The sequence below is a fragment of the Gekko japonicus genome, unplaced genomic scaffold (genome assembly GCF_001447785.1).
Source record: "Gekko japonicus isolate JY-2015 unplaced genomic scaffold, Gekko_japonicus_V1.1 scaffold1240, whole genome shotgun sequence".
NCBI classification, from domain to species: domain Eukaryota; kingdom Metazoa; phylum Chordata; class Lepidosauria; order Squamata; family Gekkonidae; genus Gekko; species Gekko japonicus.
Window position 1 is genome coordinate 306,649 of NW_015170313.1, and position 20,003 is coordinate 326,651.

Here is a 20,003-nt window from a genome sequence, read left to right on the forward strand (position 1 = left end):
TTTTTAGTTGCAGTATCTAGAAGTAGATTTCTTGTATTTGTGTGTGCGCGTGCGCACACCTGGGAGTCATAGTTGCCCCTGGGAGTGGGGCTTGAACATTTCAGAGAGGTGGTGCCTGCCTCTGTGTCCCAGCCCTGGTATTCCTTGGAGGTCTCCCATCCAAGTACTTGCCAGGGTCAGCCCTGCTTTGCTGATGAGATCAGGCTTCCCTGGACTATCCAGGTTAGGGCTAGAAGTGGAGATTTTTATTTCTTGTCCCACGTCACCTGTGCATGCTTAAACCACAAAGATTAGGCACAGCCCAAAAAAACCCCAATCCAAGGATTTTAACCCCCCCTGTTTCATCTTTAAATCCACTTGCTATTTTTTTTTAAGATTTTTTTTCCTGGTATCAGTAGAGAACATCCCTTCATTATTGAAAGACTGCACAGAGAGAAATACCACAAATACATGCCTGGCTACAAAGAAAAAGAACTTGGCAAATGATTCAAAGCTTATTATAGATGGTTTGTTTAAATTTTCAAATTGACACAAATCTTCCTGTATGGTCAGAAGAAATGAAACACAGCACCAGCTGAATCAAAACCAAGGACTTTTAGAAACACAAAAGATATTACGACGATACAGCTGGTATTTACATCGCTCTGGGCAGTGCTTGAAACCTGCTATCTTGCACAACAAGGGAACAGGAGACACAAAATATGATCCAAATTATTTGAGGAAGCACTGATCAAAGTCTGGGCTCTGGAGCGTGACGGCAAAACCACCGCCACAAGAAAAGTCTAAACCATTTAAAAAAAAAGAGTTGGGGGTGGGATGGCATTATCCAACAAGGGTGGAGTTTTTATAAACATAAAAAAATTCTACGACGTATCATTCATAGAAAGCCATGACCTCACTACACCCATATGGAAAGTTACGGGGGGGGGGGTTACTTGTCAACAGTAAGGAGTTTTTGAATTCCCATAAGAACTGAAGTTTGGGGAACAACTCCCACCCCTACTTCACAATTTGTAGGAACTAGCAGAGGGTTGCCAACCTCAAAGTGGGGGCCTGGAGTTCTACTAGAGTTACAACTGATCTCCAGACTCCTGAGATCAGTTACTCTGGAGGAACTGGCATAGGGTGGAGTCTATGGTATACCACAGAGTCGAGGAGGAGAAGGAGAAGAGATTGGATAGATACCCCACCCTTCGCTACCGGAAGGAGTCTCACAGCAGCTTACAATCACATTCCTTTCCCCTCCTGAGGTGGGGCTGAGAGAGTTCTGAGAGAACCGTGATTGGCCCAAGGTCACTTAGCAGGTTTCAGGCGGAGGAGGGGGGAATCAAACCTGGTTCTCCAGATTAGAATCCACCACTCTTAATCATTACATTATGCTGGCTCTCACTTAGTGGCTTCTGTTCAGCTTCCATTGAAGTTATTGCCTCTAGATGGGACTTTTTATTCTGTATAATAATCTTCTGCACATAAGAGAACATAAGAACAAGAGAAGCCTATGTTGGATCAGGCCAATGGCGCATCCAGTCCAACGCTCTGTCACACAATGGCCAAAAATACCAGGTGCCATCAGGAGGGCCAGCAGTGGAGCCAGGACACTAGAAGCCCTCCCACTGTTGCCCCCCCCAGCACCAACAATACAGAGCATCACTTGCCCCAGACTGAGAGTTCCTGTCTATACCTTGTGGCTAATAGCCACTGATGGACCTCCGCTCCATATGTTTATCTAAGTCCCTCTTGAAGCTGTCCATGCTTGTAGTCATCGCCACCTCCTGTGGAAGTGAATTCCATGTGTTAATCACTCTTTGGGTGAAGAAGTACTTCCTTTTATCTGTTCTAACCTGACTGCTCAGAGTGGACCCAGAAAATCTACTGCAAAGCTAAAGAGAGGACAGAAAGTGGGAGCATCTCTCTCCCAAAGAAAGACTTTATAAGCATAAGGGTGAGTGCAACACTAACATAACTGGGGGTTGGACCATCAGAGGTTATTTCAGAAATTTAGAATTCCACTGGAGAATCGGAAGCCCCACATAGGAATCTCAACAGCTGTAGAATATTGACCACATTTTTCCCAACCGGGTGGGCAAAGAGTTCTCCAAAATGCAAAGATTATAAGCAGAAACATTTACAAGCGAGAAAGGGGCTTTACCTATTTCTGCATCTCCGCTAACACAGCAAAGAACCCAGGCTCAGACACATAAGCTGGGACCTCAATTTGCAGGATCAAAAAGAAGGGCAGAGACTCTACATACAGCAACAGACAAGCTGTGGGCTTTTGCTGACCTGAATTCAGCACTTTACACATTCTTTGGGCTGCCTGTAATCATCATCAGGCAGCGTTTCACTAGAAAGGATCGCAAGCATCTTCGCTCAACCCGGTTTGCTTTTTAAATATGCAACGCAAGCGTGGTTATTATAACACTCCAAAATCCCTTTGCAAGTGAATGGTTTACACATACATGTACGTGTACAACCCCAAGGGGACTATAAAACATAGACACTAGGAAGTTTTAATCAGTCTACGGTCCTCACACCCCAGCAGATTCCATCATTTATTCAAACTGACAAGAGTCAGGCCATTTAAAAAGGGAACCCGTGGAAGACAAACCAGCTTTCACTGGCTCTGGCCGTCTGGACCGTGTGCTAAATTCCAGCCAGTGCCAATTTTCTTCTATTTTTCCTTTACTGGCCAATGAAACGAGCCCCTCGCACATACACGCACACGGGGAGGGTGAGGCAGCAGTGTTTGGACAACTGGAAGACATTTGAGGGGTTATATTTCACAGGGCCTCCAACCAGGCAAGTTTCCTATGATATCCATTTTATTACCCCTGATAGCATTTGCAGACCAGCCAGGCCTCTAATCCATTATGCCTTCCACGGTCTCCTCTCTGGGGCTGGGAGACAAAAGGGGTAAATCTGACTGTCAGGGTAACTGCCACCCTGGAATTCCAAGATGTCCTGGGGAAATGACACTGATCACTTTCAACCAGAAGCACAGCTACCACCACACCCACAGGCGCACACTCAGGAGGCCAGTGCATTCTCTCTCTTAAAAAACACAATAGCTCCAGTACAGCCCAATAAGTACCATTCCGGCTCTAGAACTGCAGCACAACCTGACGGCCACAACAAACGTCAACCAACTGCTCCTTTGCTGTTTTTAATGGGTGAAAAGTATCAGACCAGTTTCCTTTTTCTTGTCTGCCTTCCTGACCTTTGTAATGCAGGTGATTAAGATCCTCACTTTCTACATGATTAACTCTCGCTTTCTACATGGTTAACGGAGGCTAAGAAATATAACCTATTTGGATCCTGACAGTCCTCTTAGGAGCTCCAGTTGGCAGCCACAAGGGTTCTCCCACTTTATATAACAGCTCTGTTAAGTTAGACAGACACAGTAGATTGGATCAAACTTTGTTCCCTTCCTATGAATGCTCACAGAAAATTCTTCTGGTTATCCCAATGATTATCCTAAGTGATGATGATGATTACCCCAATTGGTCATTTATAGCATCCCTGATAGACAGTATGTTCCCAGAAAAAGGATACCCTTCATTTTCATGTCCATAAGAGATGACTGCCTGCGGGTTCATCACAGTTCATGTTAAGGTAGGAGAACTTTAAGAGACTCACATGCTTCCTAAATAATCGTTACAAAGATGGGTATGTAAATCACAGTTCTGTACAACATTAGGAGTGCTTATCTACAGAACAGTGCACACAGGCCATTCCTGTGTACTGTTAAACCTTGGCACCAAAACCACCCCATTAACATTGTTTGTTTAGATTTACATAGCCTGCCTTAGCCCCTATGATGGAGGGAAGACTCTGTTTCTTATCCCATGCATACCTGTTGTTGGGATTCTATGATTCAGGGTCCATGGTTGTATTGCAAACACAAGAGCACACACTTAGTAAAAGAAAAATATTTTTACTATAAAAACAAAACAAAACATGGGTAGGGTACTTTGGATAAAAGAAACAAAATAAAAGGTTACATACTTGCAGTTGCTCTCAGTAATATATGCTAACAGCTACATCTTTCTATCTGTCTTGGCTTCTAGAAGAGAACTTCCTCTTTGGTTCATACAAAGGGCCATAAACCTTGTGAATACATTAATGCTAGATCAAAGCATTTCCACAAACAAGTTGTTAGTTGACCAATACAAAGGTTACAGGTCACTTCATTAGGATAAACAACTCCCACAAACTTTCCCGCCGTTGAATACATTATGTAAGGTAACATCCTGTTTCCTAACAAACAATATTTAACTCTGTAATGACTGAAGTGTAAGCAACTTGCAATTCCAACAATACCCCTAAAAGCCTTGGAAGGTGGATCATATTATTCTGTTTTGCAAATAGAAGGAAACTACCCAGCCAACCTCCAGACAATGGTATAAAGGAAAAAGAAGACTTCTGATGTGGTGGCCTTCAATCTTTCTCAGACTTCACCCAGTCCTGCAAATACATCCACAAACGTTGCAAGCCTGCAGGAATATTACTAAGTTCTCATCAGCATCTCTATTACTCGTCTGTGGGCTAATGAGAAAGAATAGGCTTTTGTAAAGATTTCCTACCTAAGCTGCCTAGAGATGAATCTTTCTTGCCACAGGAGATGGGGAGAGTGGTTAATTATGCTTTAACCCCCTCCCCCAAACACAGGGCCCTATTTTAATATTGTCTCTTTGAGCTGACCTTCAATCTATTTATCAGTATATGTGTTTGTTCTTCCTTTTGTTTTTTACAACGGACATTGTGTGTGCATCTGCTGCTCTGACCTATCTTAGGTCAGGTTGAGTTCTTCCACCACTGAAGACCTCTGAAATGGCATGTCATGAAAAGGGAAAGTTACTTCACACAAAGAACAAAATTAAACAAAGACAAAATTAAATTTATCTTTTATGTTTTTCTCCACTCTTTATTTTGAAAAAAAGACCCTGGGAACTTTAGTTCATTGAGAGAGCAACAGATCTCTAACAGAGACGTCTCAGCACCATCCAAAAACTATAATTCCCACATTCCCTTGGGGCAAGCCATGAAATCTCTTCAGCTCTCTACAGCAGATACTTTAACCATATTTGCTAGAGCCTAAAGTCTTTTTGTGAGGACATTCAACAGGGGTAAAATAAAGAGTTCCTCAACATCTAACATTTTCTGATCCCCCCTTCTTAGCGGAACATTCCCAGATGTAGAAATCAACAAAAAGTTTGCAAGAACAACGTTATCATGGATTGTGTTCTGTATGTGTGAGAAGTATTCATTTCTCAGCAGCCTACAGAGATGGTTGTCTTCCTACCCTGGGAATGTTTCCTTCACCTCTTCTGCTCCTCCCCCCCCCCAACACTATTCATTCTCTGCCTTTCAACCCCTCCCCCTTTGTAAATGGATTCTGAATATTAACACAACCTATTGAGCTCTGGTTCCTTTTGTATGTGTGGCTTGCCTTTCAAATTGTATTCACTGTGGGGAGGGAAAAGCCAAGAGTGATTCAAACCATTTCTCAAGAGGAAAGGTGCTCCTGAGGATTTCGTTTTGGGATCCTGAAGTCCTTCAGGGTGAACGGAAACAAGAACTTTTTCAGAAAGTAACGCTTCTTTCAAAATTGCTGGCATTCTATAGAAAAACGCACTACAGTTCTGACTGGCCCTGTCAAAAAAACAGCAGCATCATCTATACAAGCAGGCCCTGGATCCGAAGACCTGGCCAAAGTATACTTACTGTAGAGGGTTCATGGAAGCATGCTCTTGAGTGAATGATGGCAAAGCATACCAACATACTCTGACAGGGAAGGACAAAATGCACATGAACTCAAAAGGAGAAGAGAGAGAAACTGCTCATTAAAACAGAAGTTGCTGTTCACACATAACCACAGTGCACATACACAGAAATGATCAAAGGAAAGGAAGCCAAATTTGAAACAAATGGGTTTAAAATACATAAAATCCGAAAGATATGTGTGCAACCGAACTTGGTGCATAAAGGCTGCTATTTTTAAATACATGTACCTGCTGATTTGGAACAAAAGTACATTAATTTATCAAGAAGTCTAACCCCAATGATTACAAATTCCCCAATGCCTTAGGCATGCCCGGTATAGTAGTTCTTTTCAACCTTTCTGCTCCCCAGCAAAATGGCCACAACAACTGTCACTAGAAAAGCTGCGTTTCAGTGATTAGTTTGCCTTGCACCATAATCCAAAGGGATATATACAGGATACTTTCTGAAAGACACACGAACACTGCGAAGGGGGAGAATTAACTACATATATTAAAAGGAAAACAAAATTATTTCACTACTTTAGATTTACACTCTGTGCTTTGCTACCTCTCTACATATTTCCAAGAATGACAGATGCCTCACATGAAACCTGGTAGCCCCGAAAGCATCATTTTAGTACAGTTTACTCATCAGCATTTTCCATTTAAATAACAGAGACATGATGTATACCTGTTATTATATACGTTATTGAGCTGTAGCTGCTCACCAAAGCTATAATCAAAACCAGACATCCCAGAAACAGGTACAAAATAACTTACAGAACTACTAACGTATCTTTGTTTGCTTAAGCTCACCGTGCAATCCTATACAGTGTTACTTCAATCTAAGTCCAATGATTTCAGTGGACTTCAACAGGAACGGCTCTCAATAGGACCGCCCTGTCAGTGGCTGAAAAATCCACCACATCTTAATCTCAGATTTTGCTGTAAATTTTCAGAAAACTGAAACTTTGCACAAAATCTACAGAAGAGTTTCTCAGCACTTTAATGTCTTCCCCCCATTTCTTTCTCACCAGTACCATTTTCTACTCTCTTGTGAGCACACCAATATACATGCCTCTATCCCTAAATCAAGGGAGTCATGAAAATGGATTTGATGTGGGCTCCTTTGCTCTTTTGAGCGAGTTCGGTGTACTGGTTAAGAGCGGCGGACTCTAATCTGAAGAACTGGGTTTGATTCCCCACTTCTCCACATGCAGCCAGCTGGGTGACCTTGGGCCAGTCACAGTTCTCTCAGAGCTGTTCTCTCAGAGTTCTCTCAGCCCTACCTACCTCAAAGGGTCTCTGTTGTGGGAAGAGGAAGGGAAGAAGATTGTAAACTGCTCTGAGACTCTAAATGAAGAGTGGGGTACAAATCCAACCTTTCTTCTTCTTCAATGGCAAAAGTTAAGGTCCCTGACTTCACAGAAGAAGACCATGAGAAACTGAGAATTGCCTCACCAAACCAAGAACATCATCAATCCATCAATAAGGGCAAGGTCATAGTATGCAGTTACCCTACTGCAAAAATCCAGACCTTTTTCCCCCTCTACTTCTGTCAAAAGAACAGGTAGGGATGTCATGTAGACTTTATTGCCTCAAAAGGTATCACATTAATCAACCCTCTAATGTGTTGATCTTAAGAACTCTGGCAAAAGGCAAGTCTCATTGAAATCTGGGAGCCTTCCTTGAGACCCTATTGACAGTCCAGAAGATTTACGGTTCCTTCAGACTACGAGGAGCTCAGATTAGGAACAACAGCATCTAATACACTAGAGCAGCCTCACAGGAAAAGATGAGGACGTGCACACACGGGGACATAACCTCAAAGTTATTCCAGTTGGGAATAGCTTCGCAGTGTTAAGATTAAAAAGGTGGGGAATATTTTCATTAGGAAACACAGCCAAGAACAGGGTGGAGCAGAGCAGGACAGAAATCTTTTGCTTCCCACAGTCCTGCAAAATTGCACAGAGGTCCAGGTTTCATCAGATCTCGGAAGCTAAGCAGGGTCAGCCTTGGCTAGTGTTTGGATGGGAGACCTCCAAGGAATACCAGGGTCGTGACATGAAGGCAGGCTATGGTAAAACGCCCTGAATGTCTCTTGCCTTGAAAACCCTATGGGGTCGCCGTTAAGTGAGCTGCGACTACGCAGCATTTTCCACCACCACCAGGCTTTGTAGACCACACCTCATCCTCAACTCCAATTGTTCGGTGATACTGATCAGAACTCAAGAGGTAAAAAGCCATGATTGCCAAGCTTGAGTCCTCTGGCTTCCGACCCACATACCCAGAAGCACCACATCAGCCAATCCTCAGTGACACAAAGCTGCCTCCTAAGCACCTACTCACAGCATCAGAGCACTATACTACCTATTTGAGAGCCAGTTTGGTGTAGAGCACGGATTCTAACCTGGGGGAACCGCGTTGGATTCCCCACTCCTCCACTTGCACCTGCTGATGTGACCTTGGGTCAGTCACAAGTTCTTTCAGAGCTGTCCTCTCATGGGCATTTCTCGAGAGAGCTCTCTCAGCCCCACCTACCTCACAGAGTGTCTGTTGTGTGGAGGGGAAGGGATTGTAAGCCACTCTGAGACTCCTTTGGGTAGTGAAGGGCAGGGAATAAATCCAGTCTCTTCTTCTTCTACTGAATTTTATCCTGCCTTTCCTCCAAGAAGCTCAAGCATACGTAGCATCCTCTTAACCTCCACCATTTTATCTTCACAGCACTAGAAGTTAAGCTGACAAAGTGCGGGTCCGAGGCCCCTAAGTGAACTTCAAAGCCAAGTGAGGATTTGCAGCCAGATTCTCCCGTCCCCATACAGTGTTTATGTATTCCAATCAACAGGTGTGTTTTGCAGTGATCACACTACCAGTATCATACACACTCCACAACTGATATTTGTCACATTAAGAGCTATTTTTTAAAAAAACTGGGGTTATGTTAATTTAGAAATTGATCCCCAAGTATTTAAATTATCCGACCTGCTCAATGGGATTTCCCTGGATTGTCCATGTGAACGGTTTCCAGGATTTGGAAAAAACTAGGATCTTTGTTTTCCCATAATTCAAAGTTAACCTGTTGTTGTTACAGTAGGTCAAGCATTGGTGTAAAAGACGCCTCAGTCCAATTTGAGAACATAAGAGTAAAACGGCGTCATCTACATATAAGAGAACTGGGATATGGCGGGGAGTGGGGGAGAAAGGAGCAAATAAAATTAATACACACACTTCTCCCTTCTTCCCATTAATTGCCAAAAATGACTGGTAACAGAAGTAGGGGCACCCCTTCTAATCCCGCATGCCACTAACGTTTTGCAGAAAGCCTTTCAACAAGCCCTACTGGCACCTACTGGGGATGGTCATATCTATCTTAAATGGCCAACAAAACTGGGACAGGCCCAAATCATTTGAGAACATGGATGATCCAGCTCTCGGGCTTGCGCTTCCCTATCCCCTGCTACAGATGATGATCTATAAATAACTTATAAAGCACCTTCTTAGAAGAAGAAGAGTTTTTTTTTATATCCCACCCTTTTCTCCCCTAAGGAGTCTCAAAGCGGCTCATGATCACCTTCCCTTCCCACCCCCACAACAGGCACCTTGTGAGGTGGGTGGGGCTGAGCGAGTTCTGAGAGAGCTGTGACGGGCCCAAGGTCACCCAGCAGGCTTCACGTGGAGGAGCGGGAACTCAAACCTGGTTCTCCAGATTAGAGTCCACTGCTCTTAACCACTACACCACCCTGTCTCGCATATATATACTCAAAAGTAGGTCCCACCAGGTCTAAATATGAATGCAATCCAAAATGCACTGAAACTCCAACCCAGCCCAGATCCAGACCAGTCCTCTCTGAGAAGTGCAGCACTCTGAAGTCCAAAGCCAAGCTCTACAGTAAGGCATGATAGAGGCAGTCCATCTCTAAACATCCATCTCCAGAATCTGGCCATTAAGGTATAATACATCTGCCCATGGCAGTTTCATTCTCACTGTCGCTATTAACAGCCACGATCACTGCACAATTTGCTGTAACCTTCCTTGTTCCCTATTTGTATGACACAAGCTCACTACTAATAGACAAACTTCAAAACACTTGAGCCATAAAATGCTGCTTCAAGGTCTAAAATTTTATGGTTTAAAAAGCGGGGGAGAGGGTCTGGTGCTGTATTTGCCATTTGGATGTCCTCTCATCTGTGCACCTGGCATGGGCAAACAGCAGGCGTTTCTGTTCCCTAAACTCCACCGTCAAGTTTTTTACACCATGGATAATGTTCGAGTGTAAATCATGCTTCAGATGTTTTATATCTTTTGATGTCTACCCTAGCTTCAAAGCCAAGGCACCATGAAAGAAAGGGGGGGGAAGCCCCAAGTTGCTCAACTGGGTTTAGATCCTCTGCTTTCCCACCACACACACAAACCCCCCACCCCTCCTCCCCAACCACACACAACGGTACCCAGTTTTGCAGAATGACCCTAAATTTGTGAGCAAAGCCAAAAGACACAAATCCTCTAACGTAACAATTGCTAGCCACTGCACAAGAGAAGTACACGGTCCTTTCACATGGACTCTCTTTAAAAAAGAACACTTCCCTGTACAAAGCTCGCATTACCCAGAAATGACTACATGACATCAATATATATATATAATTTCTAATAAAGGTGCTTTCCCCCCAAATCCTTTTCAACTCTCTAGGAGGTCCTGGCAATGCCACAACAAGCAAGTAAGCTCCTAAAGACACAACACCAACACTGAAAGCACTGACTAGTATTTACAAAATATAAAAACTCCTCATTCGTTCCGCAGCTTGTCATTAACCCATAGTGAGAATATTTGTTTAAAGTATCACTAGCAGCGATTTGGAAACGAGGGTTTCTTAGAATCTGCGTGTACATTTTATCTACATTTCTATCCATTTTTATATTGGAAGTAGGCCTTGTTACAAAAGCAACACACACTTGCTAGAAAAAGACACTCCCTTCCAACTGTGCCAAAAGAATTATTTACAAACCTATACACCTTCAATTCCCCACCTGCAGCATTATCCCAATGAGTTGTATACCTCCCTGCTTACGTGAGCAATGATAGGCAGAGGGGGGAAATGGAACAATTTAGGTGGTTTTGCTGAGTCTTACTGAAGACTTCCCTAGGTTTCTCTTTTCATTAATCTGGCATGGCATCGAGGTTACACTGTCAGACTAAGACAGGGAAGGCCTAGGTTCAAATTCCTCTCAGCCAGGAGTTCACTGGGACACCTTGGGCCTGTCACACTCTTGCAGCTTGGCCTACTTCGCAGGCCTGTGGTGAAGACGACATGAACTGCAGGGACAGGTGATGGGGAGAGGGAAGGAAAGACTATGAGCACTGTCCTGAGCTCCCTGGAGAAAAGGTTGGATAAAAATCAGAAGTTATCATATGCATTGGCAAAATCAAAATAAACGCATTTCCACCAATACACTTAACCAGCATGGAGTAGCTAACAGAACAAATTATAATCCAAAAGGTTCACACATCATCTCAGCCAAAAATTTACTAGGCCGCTTTAGGAAAGATACTCTCATTGGCAACACAGGTTTAATGCCAACCTACCTTACACGGCTGTTGTAAAGATTGCTGTAATAAAGTATGTGAAGCACTCTGAGTGCCAAGTATTTGTTACTGACATACAGCTGTGGCTATATGTAGGCCATGATTACACCAGTCGGAATGGGTGTCATTCAGCATCTGGACACACTTTCATTTTTCCTTAAAAGCAGCACATTTCTAGTCTTCAGAAGGGACTCAAAAACTGAAGACAATGCCCAGAAAAATTATCAGAAATGAGAGAAAGAACAGGGGCTGAACATAGTATCAACTGGGTGAACAGACAGTTGGGTGAGCATTTAAAAAACTTTGTGAAGCTCCTCAGCCTTACCTCCTTGCAGTGCTGAAAAGCAGAATTCCACAAAATAAACAAACATAAGCATGCTTGCATAAATTCAACCAACTACAGAATGCTACTTTTTTGGTGCAGGTGTGGAATTTTTGGTTTGTTTTTTTTAATTTCAGAACTAACAAAACCATGCCTGAGCCTAGGAGACATTGCTTTGTTTTCTTTATGGCCTGTTCTGACTTAATGCTTTGCATCCCCAGTAATTTGGTCCCAGAGCCCACAGACAGCACATGTGTGAAAACATCTTGTAAGAATGCGCACTCTCTATGGCTTCTTGTCCACTGACAATATTGAAACCTTGGATCTGGACCCATATACCGGAGCATGTCAAAAGGGGCGACAGAGTTCCATTTTGGCCTTGGAGAACAAGGTCCAAAACCTTCTTACTCAAATGTAAGTTCTTAGCCCCAGGGCAGTGCTACAAATATAAAATAGACTGTAACCTTCAATAATAATAAAATACCCTTTTCTCCTCCCTAAGAAACTATCTGGTAAATGCATTCATCAGGGCTCTTACTGGAAAGTCCATCTCATGGGTATGCAATTAATGGCAGTGCTGAATCCAAGTTATGGTTGGACAGGCTCAAACAATTAGCACCTTGGCCTGGTGAGGCTTCCACGAGCAACACGTGACCTGACAGGACACACGGGCCTCAGAGATTCCAAGATGGAACTTCTCCCATGGAACCTCAGTGGATGACCACAGGCCAGTCACTCTGTCTTTCAGCCTAACTAACCTCACAGAGCTGGTCCCCACTGGGGAGAAAGGCAAGGAGTACATATCTAAAAAAACAAACAAGCCATTTGTTCAGATATACCAGAATTCTCTTTGTGCAATATTACACTTTGAAAATGTGTACATTTTTAAGTGCTTTTCATTCTGATTTAATCTAATTAAAACCCTTTTTTAAAAAAAAAACCTGTGTGGCTTTACAGAAGAAAAAAAGCAAAAAGCTCTTCATCTTGCAGCCCAGTTTAGTATTTATCATATTCATTTTATTCTTGCATCAACTGAGTGTTAGATGGAAAGGAAGAATCACAACTAAATTCAAGGTCCTTGAGCAGGTAGAAAGAGAGTTGAAATATACTTATTTGTTTGAGGGGGGAGGAATATGAATGTCATGTGATAACTTCTAGTGACTGTATTTCTCCTATGCATTCAAATGTTATTCAGTTTTCAATTAGATCACACCATTAACAGCTTAGTTCAGAAAATTAGTCGATACCCATTGCCAGGAAGCTCCAGCAGAGATACCCAAGACTAAACCTATAGTTAATCCAGCCGTCCGAAGGCTTCAACTAAAGCCAAACAGTGCCAGAGGATTTCTTCTACCAGCAACATCTGTAAATAAAATATAAATTCTGATTTTTTAAAAAAGTAAATTGTGTGGCACCTCGAAGGCTAATGCGCCTTTTGAGGTGTACATTTTCATCCGCTAGAACCCACTGTAAGGAGGATTTCCTAGGCTACTTCAAGCACCTGCCAAACTAGATGACAGCCTCACAAACCTGTTCATTCAGTGTGTACCACAGGACTTCTTGGCTGTTTTAGCTACAACAGACAAGCACAGCTTCTCCTATGAAGCTTCCAGAGGAGTAATGAAAGGGTTTATAACTTATCCTAACACATCACAGGGGGACAATTCATGTTACTGGCTGGGGACCTATACAGGAGTTAATATGAATAAAAAGTTCGGGTGTCTGAAAGAGCTAGGCTCCAAAACAGAAGCGTCTTCCATGCCTTACAGCACTTGCAACTACTGTACAGCTCAAGTAAATACTCAGTGCAAGATTTAACACTACCAGTGATATACTACCAGGGCTTGAACTACTGTCAAAATGCAGTCCGCCTATGAAAAGTAATAAAATGCCATGTAGCCAGACTCTTCTGCAACAGCATAGCATTAGTTGTCTCTGAACTATGCAGCTTCTTTAATAGCGCACATGGTCAGCGAACAACAGTGCATGTTTCCAGATGTGAAATCTCCCCCCCCCCACGCGCACACACACAAGGAAAAAAGTTTAGCTTGGAAAATCGGGCTCAAGTAATGATCAGCAAGCATTTACATTTGTGCTTCAGCCAGTGTAAAGACTGACGATATACAGATCTGTAGCAGCAGAGTACTTCTCCGGTGAAGCAGTTCAGAACACCCTCCCAGACTGTTGTGTGAGAAACATAGCAGTAAATAACCTGAGATATCAACATCATTATCGTGGTGGTAAAAACAAATTATACTCCCGAGACTGACACAACTAAATTATAATGGCATCAATCTGAATTAAAAATTCACACTGTGACACAGGCCTGTGATGGGCGTAAAATCAGGCCATCCTCTTCTCACGGTCATGAAAGATTGTACCTAGCTTAAACTTTACAGTGGTGTGCGTGTGCATGCATATACAGTAATGACAGATCTAGAATGCTACTCAATAAGTTTAAACAGAGAGAACAGCACTAACACTTCCTTTTTTATCAGTGAAAGGAGTCGTTTTAGCATTAAAATTGCCATATGTCTTCAAGCACCTAGCTGAAAATGGCAAAAAGCTACTGATCTTTCATTGTCACTTATTCCAGACTTTCATTTGTGCAACAGCACATGACTTGCTGAAACACTTTTTCTATGTAATAAATATATAGATTCATTTAAGCTTTTTTGCAAGGCAGTGACAAAAGGAAACTATTTTGTCTTGATTTCTCTCCTCTGGATGCCCATGTGTTTCGTTTTTGAGTTTGCCCCATTTCTATCACGCTCACTCTGACGTTTCTCAGGTTACCACTGTGTGTGAAACTGCTTTGACATCTATAAGTAGAATACCACACTTGACTTATGTATACTTTTAACTCAAGGAGCTCTTTGCTAAAAGCCTACTGCCGCCATTCTAGCCGGCAAGCACCAGCTACTGGAATGCTATGCAGCATGGAAAGAATTAAGTTTCCAAGGTACACTTTTTTTGGAAAAAGAAAAAAATCTAACTTCTGACAATCCAAGACAGTTATATAGAAGTTTTAAGAGCACTATCTAGTTGCAGGTTACGTACAATATACTCCCACCGAAAAGAGGAAAGTGTGAGGTTATTATCCAATAACACATCATAAACTTCAATTCTTCCCAGTTTACCCAGAAATAAGTACTACTGCAGCCAATGGTAAATAATTTCACATATACTAGAATTGTGGCTCTGGATTTAAGAACTGATTAATATCTTTCTTGGGCACTTTCTTTTACCCAGGCTGAATACCTTAATCTGAAGTCAAGCCACATAGGTCCCCATTGTAAAAACAACAGGAATTAAGCATTTTCCCACAAGTTGCTGGAAGAGACTCTCACAGAAGTGTTCTAACAGATAAAGGGTCCAGTGTGCAACAACCCAAGGGGAAAGCATGTGGCCTACATCTGCAAACGATTTGCTTTAAAAAAAGAAAGAAAACCTCCAAAAATCATCAGGTTGGTTTCCCCCATTGAGGTGTAGCTATTAATTCCCTAAAAATACAAGGAAGCAGGTCATGCAAGAAATAAGGACTATTCTTTGTCTGGAAGAGGCAAACAGCGACCTTTTACTCACAGCCCTTTTCCAACTTTCATTATTGAACTAGAGGGGAAACATGAGATACGTAATCTTAGGCAGAGCTACTTAAAAAAAAAAACAGAGAGAGAGAGAGAGAGAGAAGTATGTGTCCTAGCATCTAAAATCACCCTTCTTTGAAACACACCAAGACAACAAGAGTTGCTGTTACAGGTGCTTGGAATATAATAGCCAGCATATAGCATGTTATGTCCTTGGGGACTTGCACTTTATTATCACTCACTTCCCAGTTTTGGATCTTGTGTACAATTAAAAGTCCTGGTCATGTACAGTGTGAGGTCTTCGGAGGACGAGAGAGGGAAGTTGACGGGTTTTCCCATTCTTATTAGATGGTGCCCTTACCGCTCCCCAGCTATTTCTGAACTTTAGGGAGACTGGATCTATTCAGAACTGCGGTCTACAGAAGTGAGATCTGCCAGAACATCCACATGCAAATAAACCCAATGACTACCACCAGGTATCTAACTTTATGTGTGCAAAATTTCCCACGTCTACAACAGATCCAGTTAAAAGATTGCCAACTGCTTCAGCATATGCCACATTAAAGACACAAGATTGCAATCCAGATAAGTAACTGTTTAGAAGGAACACACATCCTATTGCTTGGGTAGCAAATATTCGTATTAAACTTGCAAAAAAGAAAGAAATCAGGATATGAGTTTCCCATTTAAAAGGTTTAGTCCTACAATTCTGCTGAACATCTCTAACTAGGAAGGGAACAAGCTAGCCTCTAATTCCCACCGGGATCTTTCCACAAGGATATGAGAACTCTCTACCCCCAAAGGGATTTCACAGAGTTAGTTGCTCAGCAACTAGCTACAACTGGATCCGTCAATGAGGGGGAAACTGAGCATAACATTAATCATACACTGCAAAGAAGAAAAGGGTAGATTTTGCCCAGGGATTGCCCTTCAAAGAAGACCTTTTTTTATAAAAGGAAATTAACGGGGGGGGGGCTGGGGGGGAAGCCGTAAAACAGCAACATGCAGCCTTCAGATCTCAAAGTTCAGAGAGATGAGAAACTTACATGGAGACTACCCAGGTGGGCATTTCTACAGGAACCTCTTCTAGCCCCAGGTTACTACAGTCCAGAAGATCAGCTCTGCACGTGCAGTTGGAGGGACAGAGCTGTTGCTCCAGGCAGGAGCCGAATCCCGTGAACATTTGGACGACCAAGAGGAAAGTCCAAAATAAATCAAAAAACGGCAACGACCCCAATTTTCCCCATCCCGGCAGCGCCATTTTGTATCCTGGATGCGAAGTTAGGGACCAAACTCCCAATACCGGGACAGGAGGACAGGAATAAATCCTACGAAAGAAGTGGGGGAGTTTGGGGGGGGGAAATCAAAGTATTAAAGGCCAAGTTTTTCAGGCCGGATCTCTTGGCACTCAGGCGTTAGTTTCTAGGCCTGCTGCACTCCTTGCTAGCATCGCAGCCTAGCCGAGGCTGCAGCAGCTCCTTAAGTTTCTTGGTGCGATAACTGAGTTTGTGCAGATCCAAGGCTTGCTGAAAGGGGAGAGGGGGGGCTCCGCAGGGAAGCAGCCCAGAAGCGGCTCATCCAGCAAGCTGGAGTTTTTAAAAGTGGCACTCAAAAAGAGGGGGGGGGGGAGCAGTACGAAGCCTCTCAAGCTCTTGCCATCAGCGCCAGCCCCAAGTCTCGTCGTCCTCCTCCTCCTCCTCGAAGAACACGACTCGCATAATCAAGAAGGGTCCGGATCCCGCAGTGGGAGAAGGTGCCCCTTCCACGGATGATCGCCTTGCCGCTGCGAAGATCCGGCAGGAGCTGCAGAAAAAAGTCGGCGGATCCGCGTCCTGCTTTCCTTCCCAGCAGAAAAGTTCCTCCTCCTTCCTTTTTCCTCCTCCGGTCCAAGAAAGCTCTCAGCTCCGCGTGGATCGAGCCGACGCGGGGGGTTATTGCACCGCCGCACACCGATCCTCCAGCCCTTTCTCCCCCTCCCGGGGCTCAGACACCTTTCCTAGCGCGAGCAAAGCGGTGCTTTATCTCCGCCTCTGCAACTTTCCCTTTCTGGCTTCCCTCAGCCCCCTCCAACACCTCCCACTCCCGCTACCCGGGGCTGGATCTCACACACACCCCGAGAGCAGCGTTGCCAGCCAAAGCGATTAGCGCGATCCTCCCGGGCGCACCCCTACGGACGGCCACCGTCTCTCCCCACCCCCACCCCTTGCCCCGTCCACAAAACCCACTTTCTAACCCCCCAAGCGTCGCTTTCCCAACTCAAACCCACGTTGGACACATTGCAACATGTTCCGTCCCCCTCCCCCGCCCACCTCTGCCTCCCCATTGGTCGCCCTGCGTTCTACGGCGCGCCCGCGCGCCTCCCCATTGGACGGGCCGCCTCATCTCGTTTGGATACACAACGTTCCATTGAGGTTGGCAGGCCGTCAATCAGAGGCGAGAGGTCCCACCTCCCTTTCCCACCCAAGGTGTGAAAGCAGGAGACTCCCACTTCAACCACCGCTTCTTAAAGGGGAAGCGCAACGCGCGCCCGGAGGAAAGGGGGCGGGACGCGCGCTCGCTCTTGGCTCCCACATGGACCTGGTTGTCTGCGAGAGGCTGTGGTGCTCTGTGAGGCTTTTGGAGGAGACAGACGTGACTGCTGTAGCCTGTTGTCGCTTAAACAGCAGAAAGTTTCGGTTTTGTGGCACGCATTTCTTATACGGAGTAGGGCCAGATGCACGCAGAAAGCGGGGAAGAGATCATATACAAGTTCCATGGGCCTGCTCGTCTGCTGCTGTCAAAACTCAAACGGCAGCGCCAGTGCATTCGCGTGTCCGTACGGAAGGACACGTGTTGGCGTAGCTTAATTCTTCGCGGGCTTCAGATGAATGTCAGGTTGCCAATTTGCAGTGTTTGTGGTTGGAGAGAGTAACTCTGGCAAGCCTTTCCGCACTTATTTGGGAGTACTCTGTTTCCCCGAAAATAAGACCTACCCAAAAAATAAGCCCTAGCAGGATTTCTATGCATTTGTGGTATAAGCCCTAGTGTGTCTTCTTTAGAAAAAATAAATATAAGACAGTGTCTTATTTTCGGGGAAACACGGTAAGTCTGGTTGAACGCAGTACATTTACTTCTGAGTAAACCTGCTTAGGCTTGCCCCGGAACCAGGAGCTGCAATGGTGCAACTTGCCTACAAAGAAGTGTATGGGATCCCAAGTCATTATAGCACATTCCTACAATCACTGGAATAGATGGGGGCGGAGAAAGCAATGTTCCCTCTAATTCTTTTCTGCTACTGAGCGGAGCAGTTCACACAGAATATAACTGCTGTTTAAAAGTGGGCAGTGGGCGGTGCAAGGCCCTGCCAGGCTCCAGACTGCTGTTGAGTGGGGCTTCCTGGGTTAATGAGCGGCTGCTCATGCGCACGGCTTAGAAGGAACACTGGACCCAAGGCAGATCGCATCATTCTCTCTCCCTTTTATCCTGACATCAACCCCGTGAGGCAGGTTAGGCTGAGAGAGTGTGACTTGGCCAAGAGCGCCCAGTGAGTTTCCATGTCACGAGTGGGGATTTGAACCCAGGTCTCTCATACTATTCCGACACTCTTAACCGCTACACCACCCTGGCTCTCAATCTGCTGTACAGTGCTCTATGATACATCATGCACAGTGCCAGAAAGCAACCCTGGGGCAACATGGTGGTGATTTGTTTTCATGTAAAGCTTCGGTCGGGGTCTGGGTCGCATGTGATGGGGACCCAGAGGGAGTCTTGGGCTGGGCAGCTGTGGTGGCTCCAGGCTACAAATCTCCATCCTAGGATCCCTACGGAGGTCCCTCCCTACATGCGTCTATAGCAGATAATGGGGCTAATCCCCATCTCCCATATATTGATAATTCAAAATGCCAGTACTGTTCTCTTTGGCCATCTGGGGACACTTTGAAAGGGGGATGGGGAGACGATTAAAAGCCACTGGGGGGGTGTCCCCTTTTAGGGAGAAAAGCAAGATAGAAAATACCTGAATGAATAAATAAATAAATTGTGGGGATAAAATGGAAGATGGAGTGCCGCAGGGCAGACCAAATGCTAGGGAATTGGACATTGGCTGCGAGGCATTCGCGAGCTATTTCGCAGATAAAGTCTTGGCGCTCCGCCGTGACCTCCCCGCCACAGTTGAGACAGTGAGTGAACTCGAGGCCCCTTGCACGTCTTCAGTGCCGGGTTTAGAGCACTTTGACCTGCTCAGTCTGGAGGAAGTTGACAGACTGCTCACAGCTGTGCGCCCAACCACATGCAACCTTGATCCGTGCCCCTCCTGGCTCATTAAAGCGGGTCGCGAGGGGTTGCGAGGTGCGCTTAGGGAAATTATCAACACGTCCCTCTCCGAGGGGCGGTTCCCGGAGGCACTTAAGGAAGCGATGGTCCGCCCTCTCTTGAAAAAACCTTCTTTGGACCCGGCCGAATTGGCCAACTATCGGCCGGTGTCCAATTTGCCCTTTTTGGGCAAACTTATTGAGAGGGCGGTGGCGATACAGCTGCAGGGCTTTCTGGATGACGCTTCCGTCCTAGATCCCTTCCAGTCCGGCTTCCGCCTCCGATGACATCTGGATCAAGGCGGTGTGGCAGGACTGCTGTTGTTAGATCTGTCAGCTGCATTTGATGTAGTCGACCATCAGCTGCTGGCCCACTGTCTTGCCGACGTGGGGATTCAGGGGCTCGCCCTTCAATGGCTTACCTCTTTTCTCCGTGGTCGGGGACAAAGGGTGGTGATAGG

At 44.8% G+C, this 20,003-nt stretch overlaps 1 protein-coding gene across 1 annotated transcript in view; it reads right to left on the minus strand.

The window, feature by feature from the left end:
• Positions 1-17,379, minus strand: part of LRIG1 (leucine-rich repeats and immunoglobulin-like domains 1) — a 153,399-nt gene extending 136,020 nt beyond the window's left edge. Inside the window, exon 1 of the mRNA XM_015418010.1 lies at positions 16,300-17,379. Coding sequence (XP_015273496.1) covers positions 16,300-16,514 — 215 coding nt within the window. The 5' untranslated portion in view covers positions 16,515-17,379. The remainder of the gene's footprint in view (positions 1-16,299) is intronic.
• Between the last annotated feature and the right edge of the window lie 2,624 nt (positions 17,380-20,003).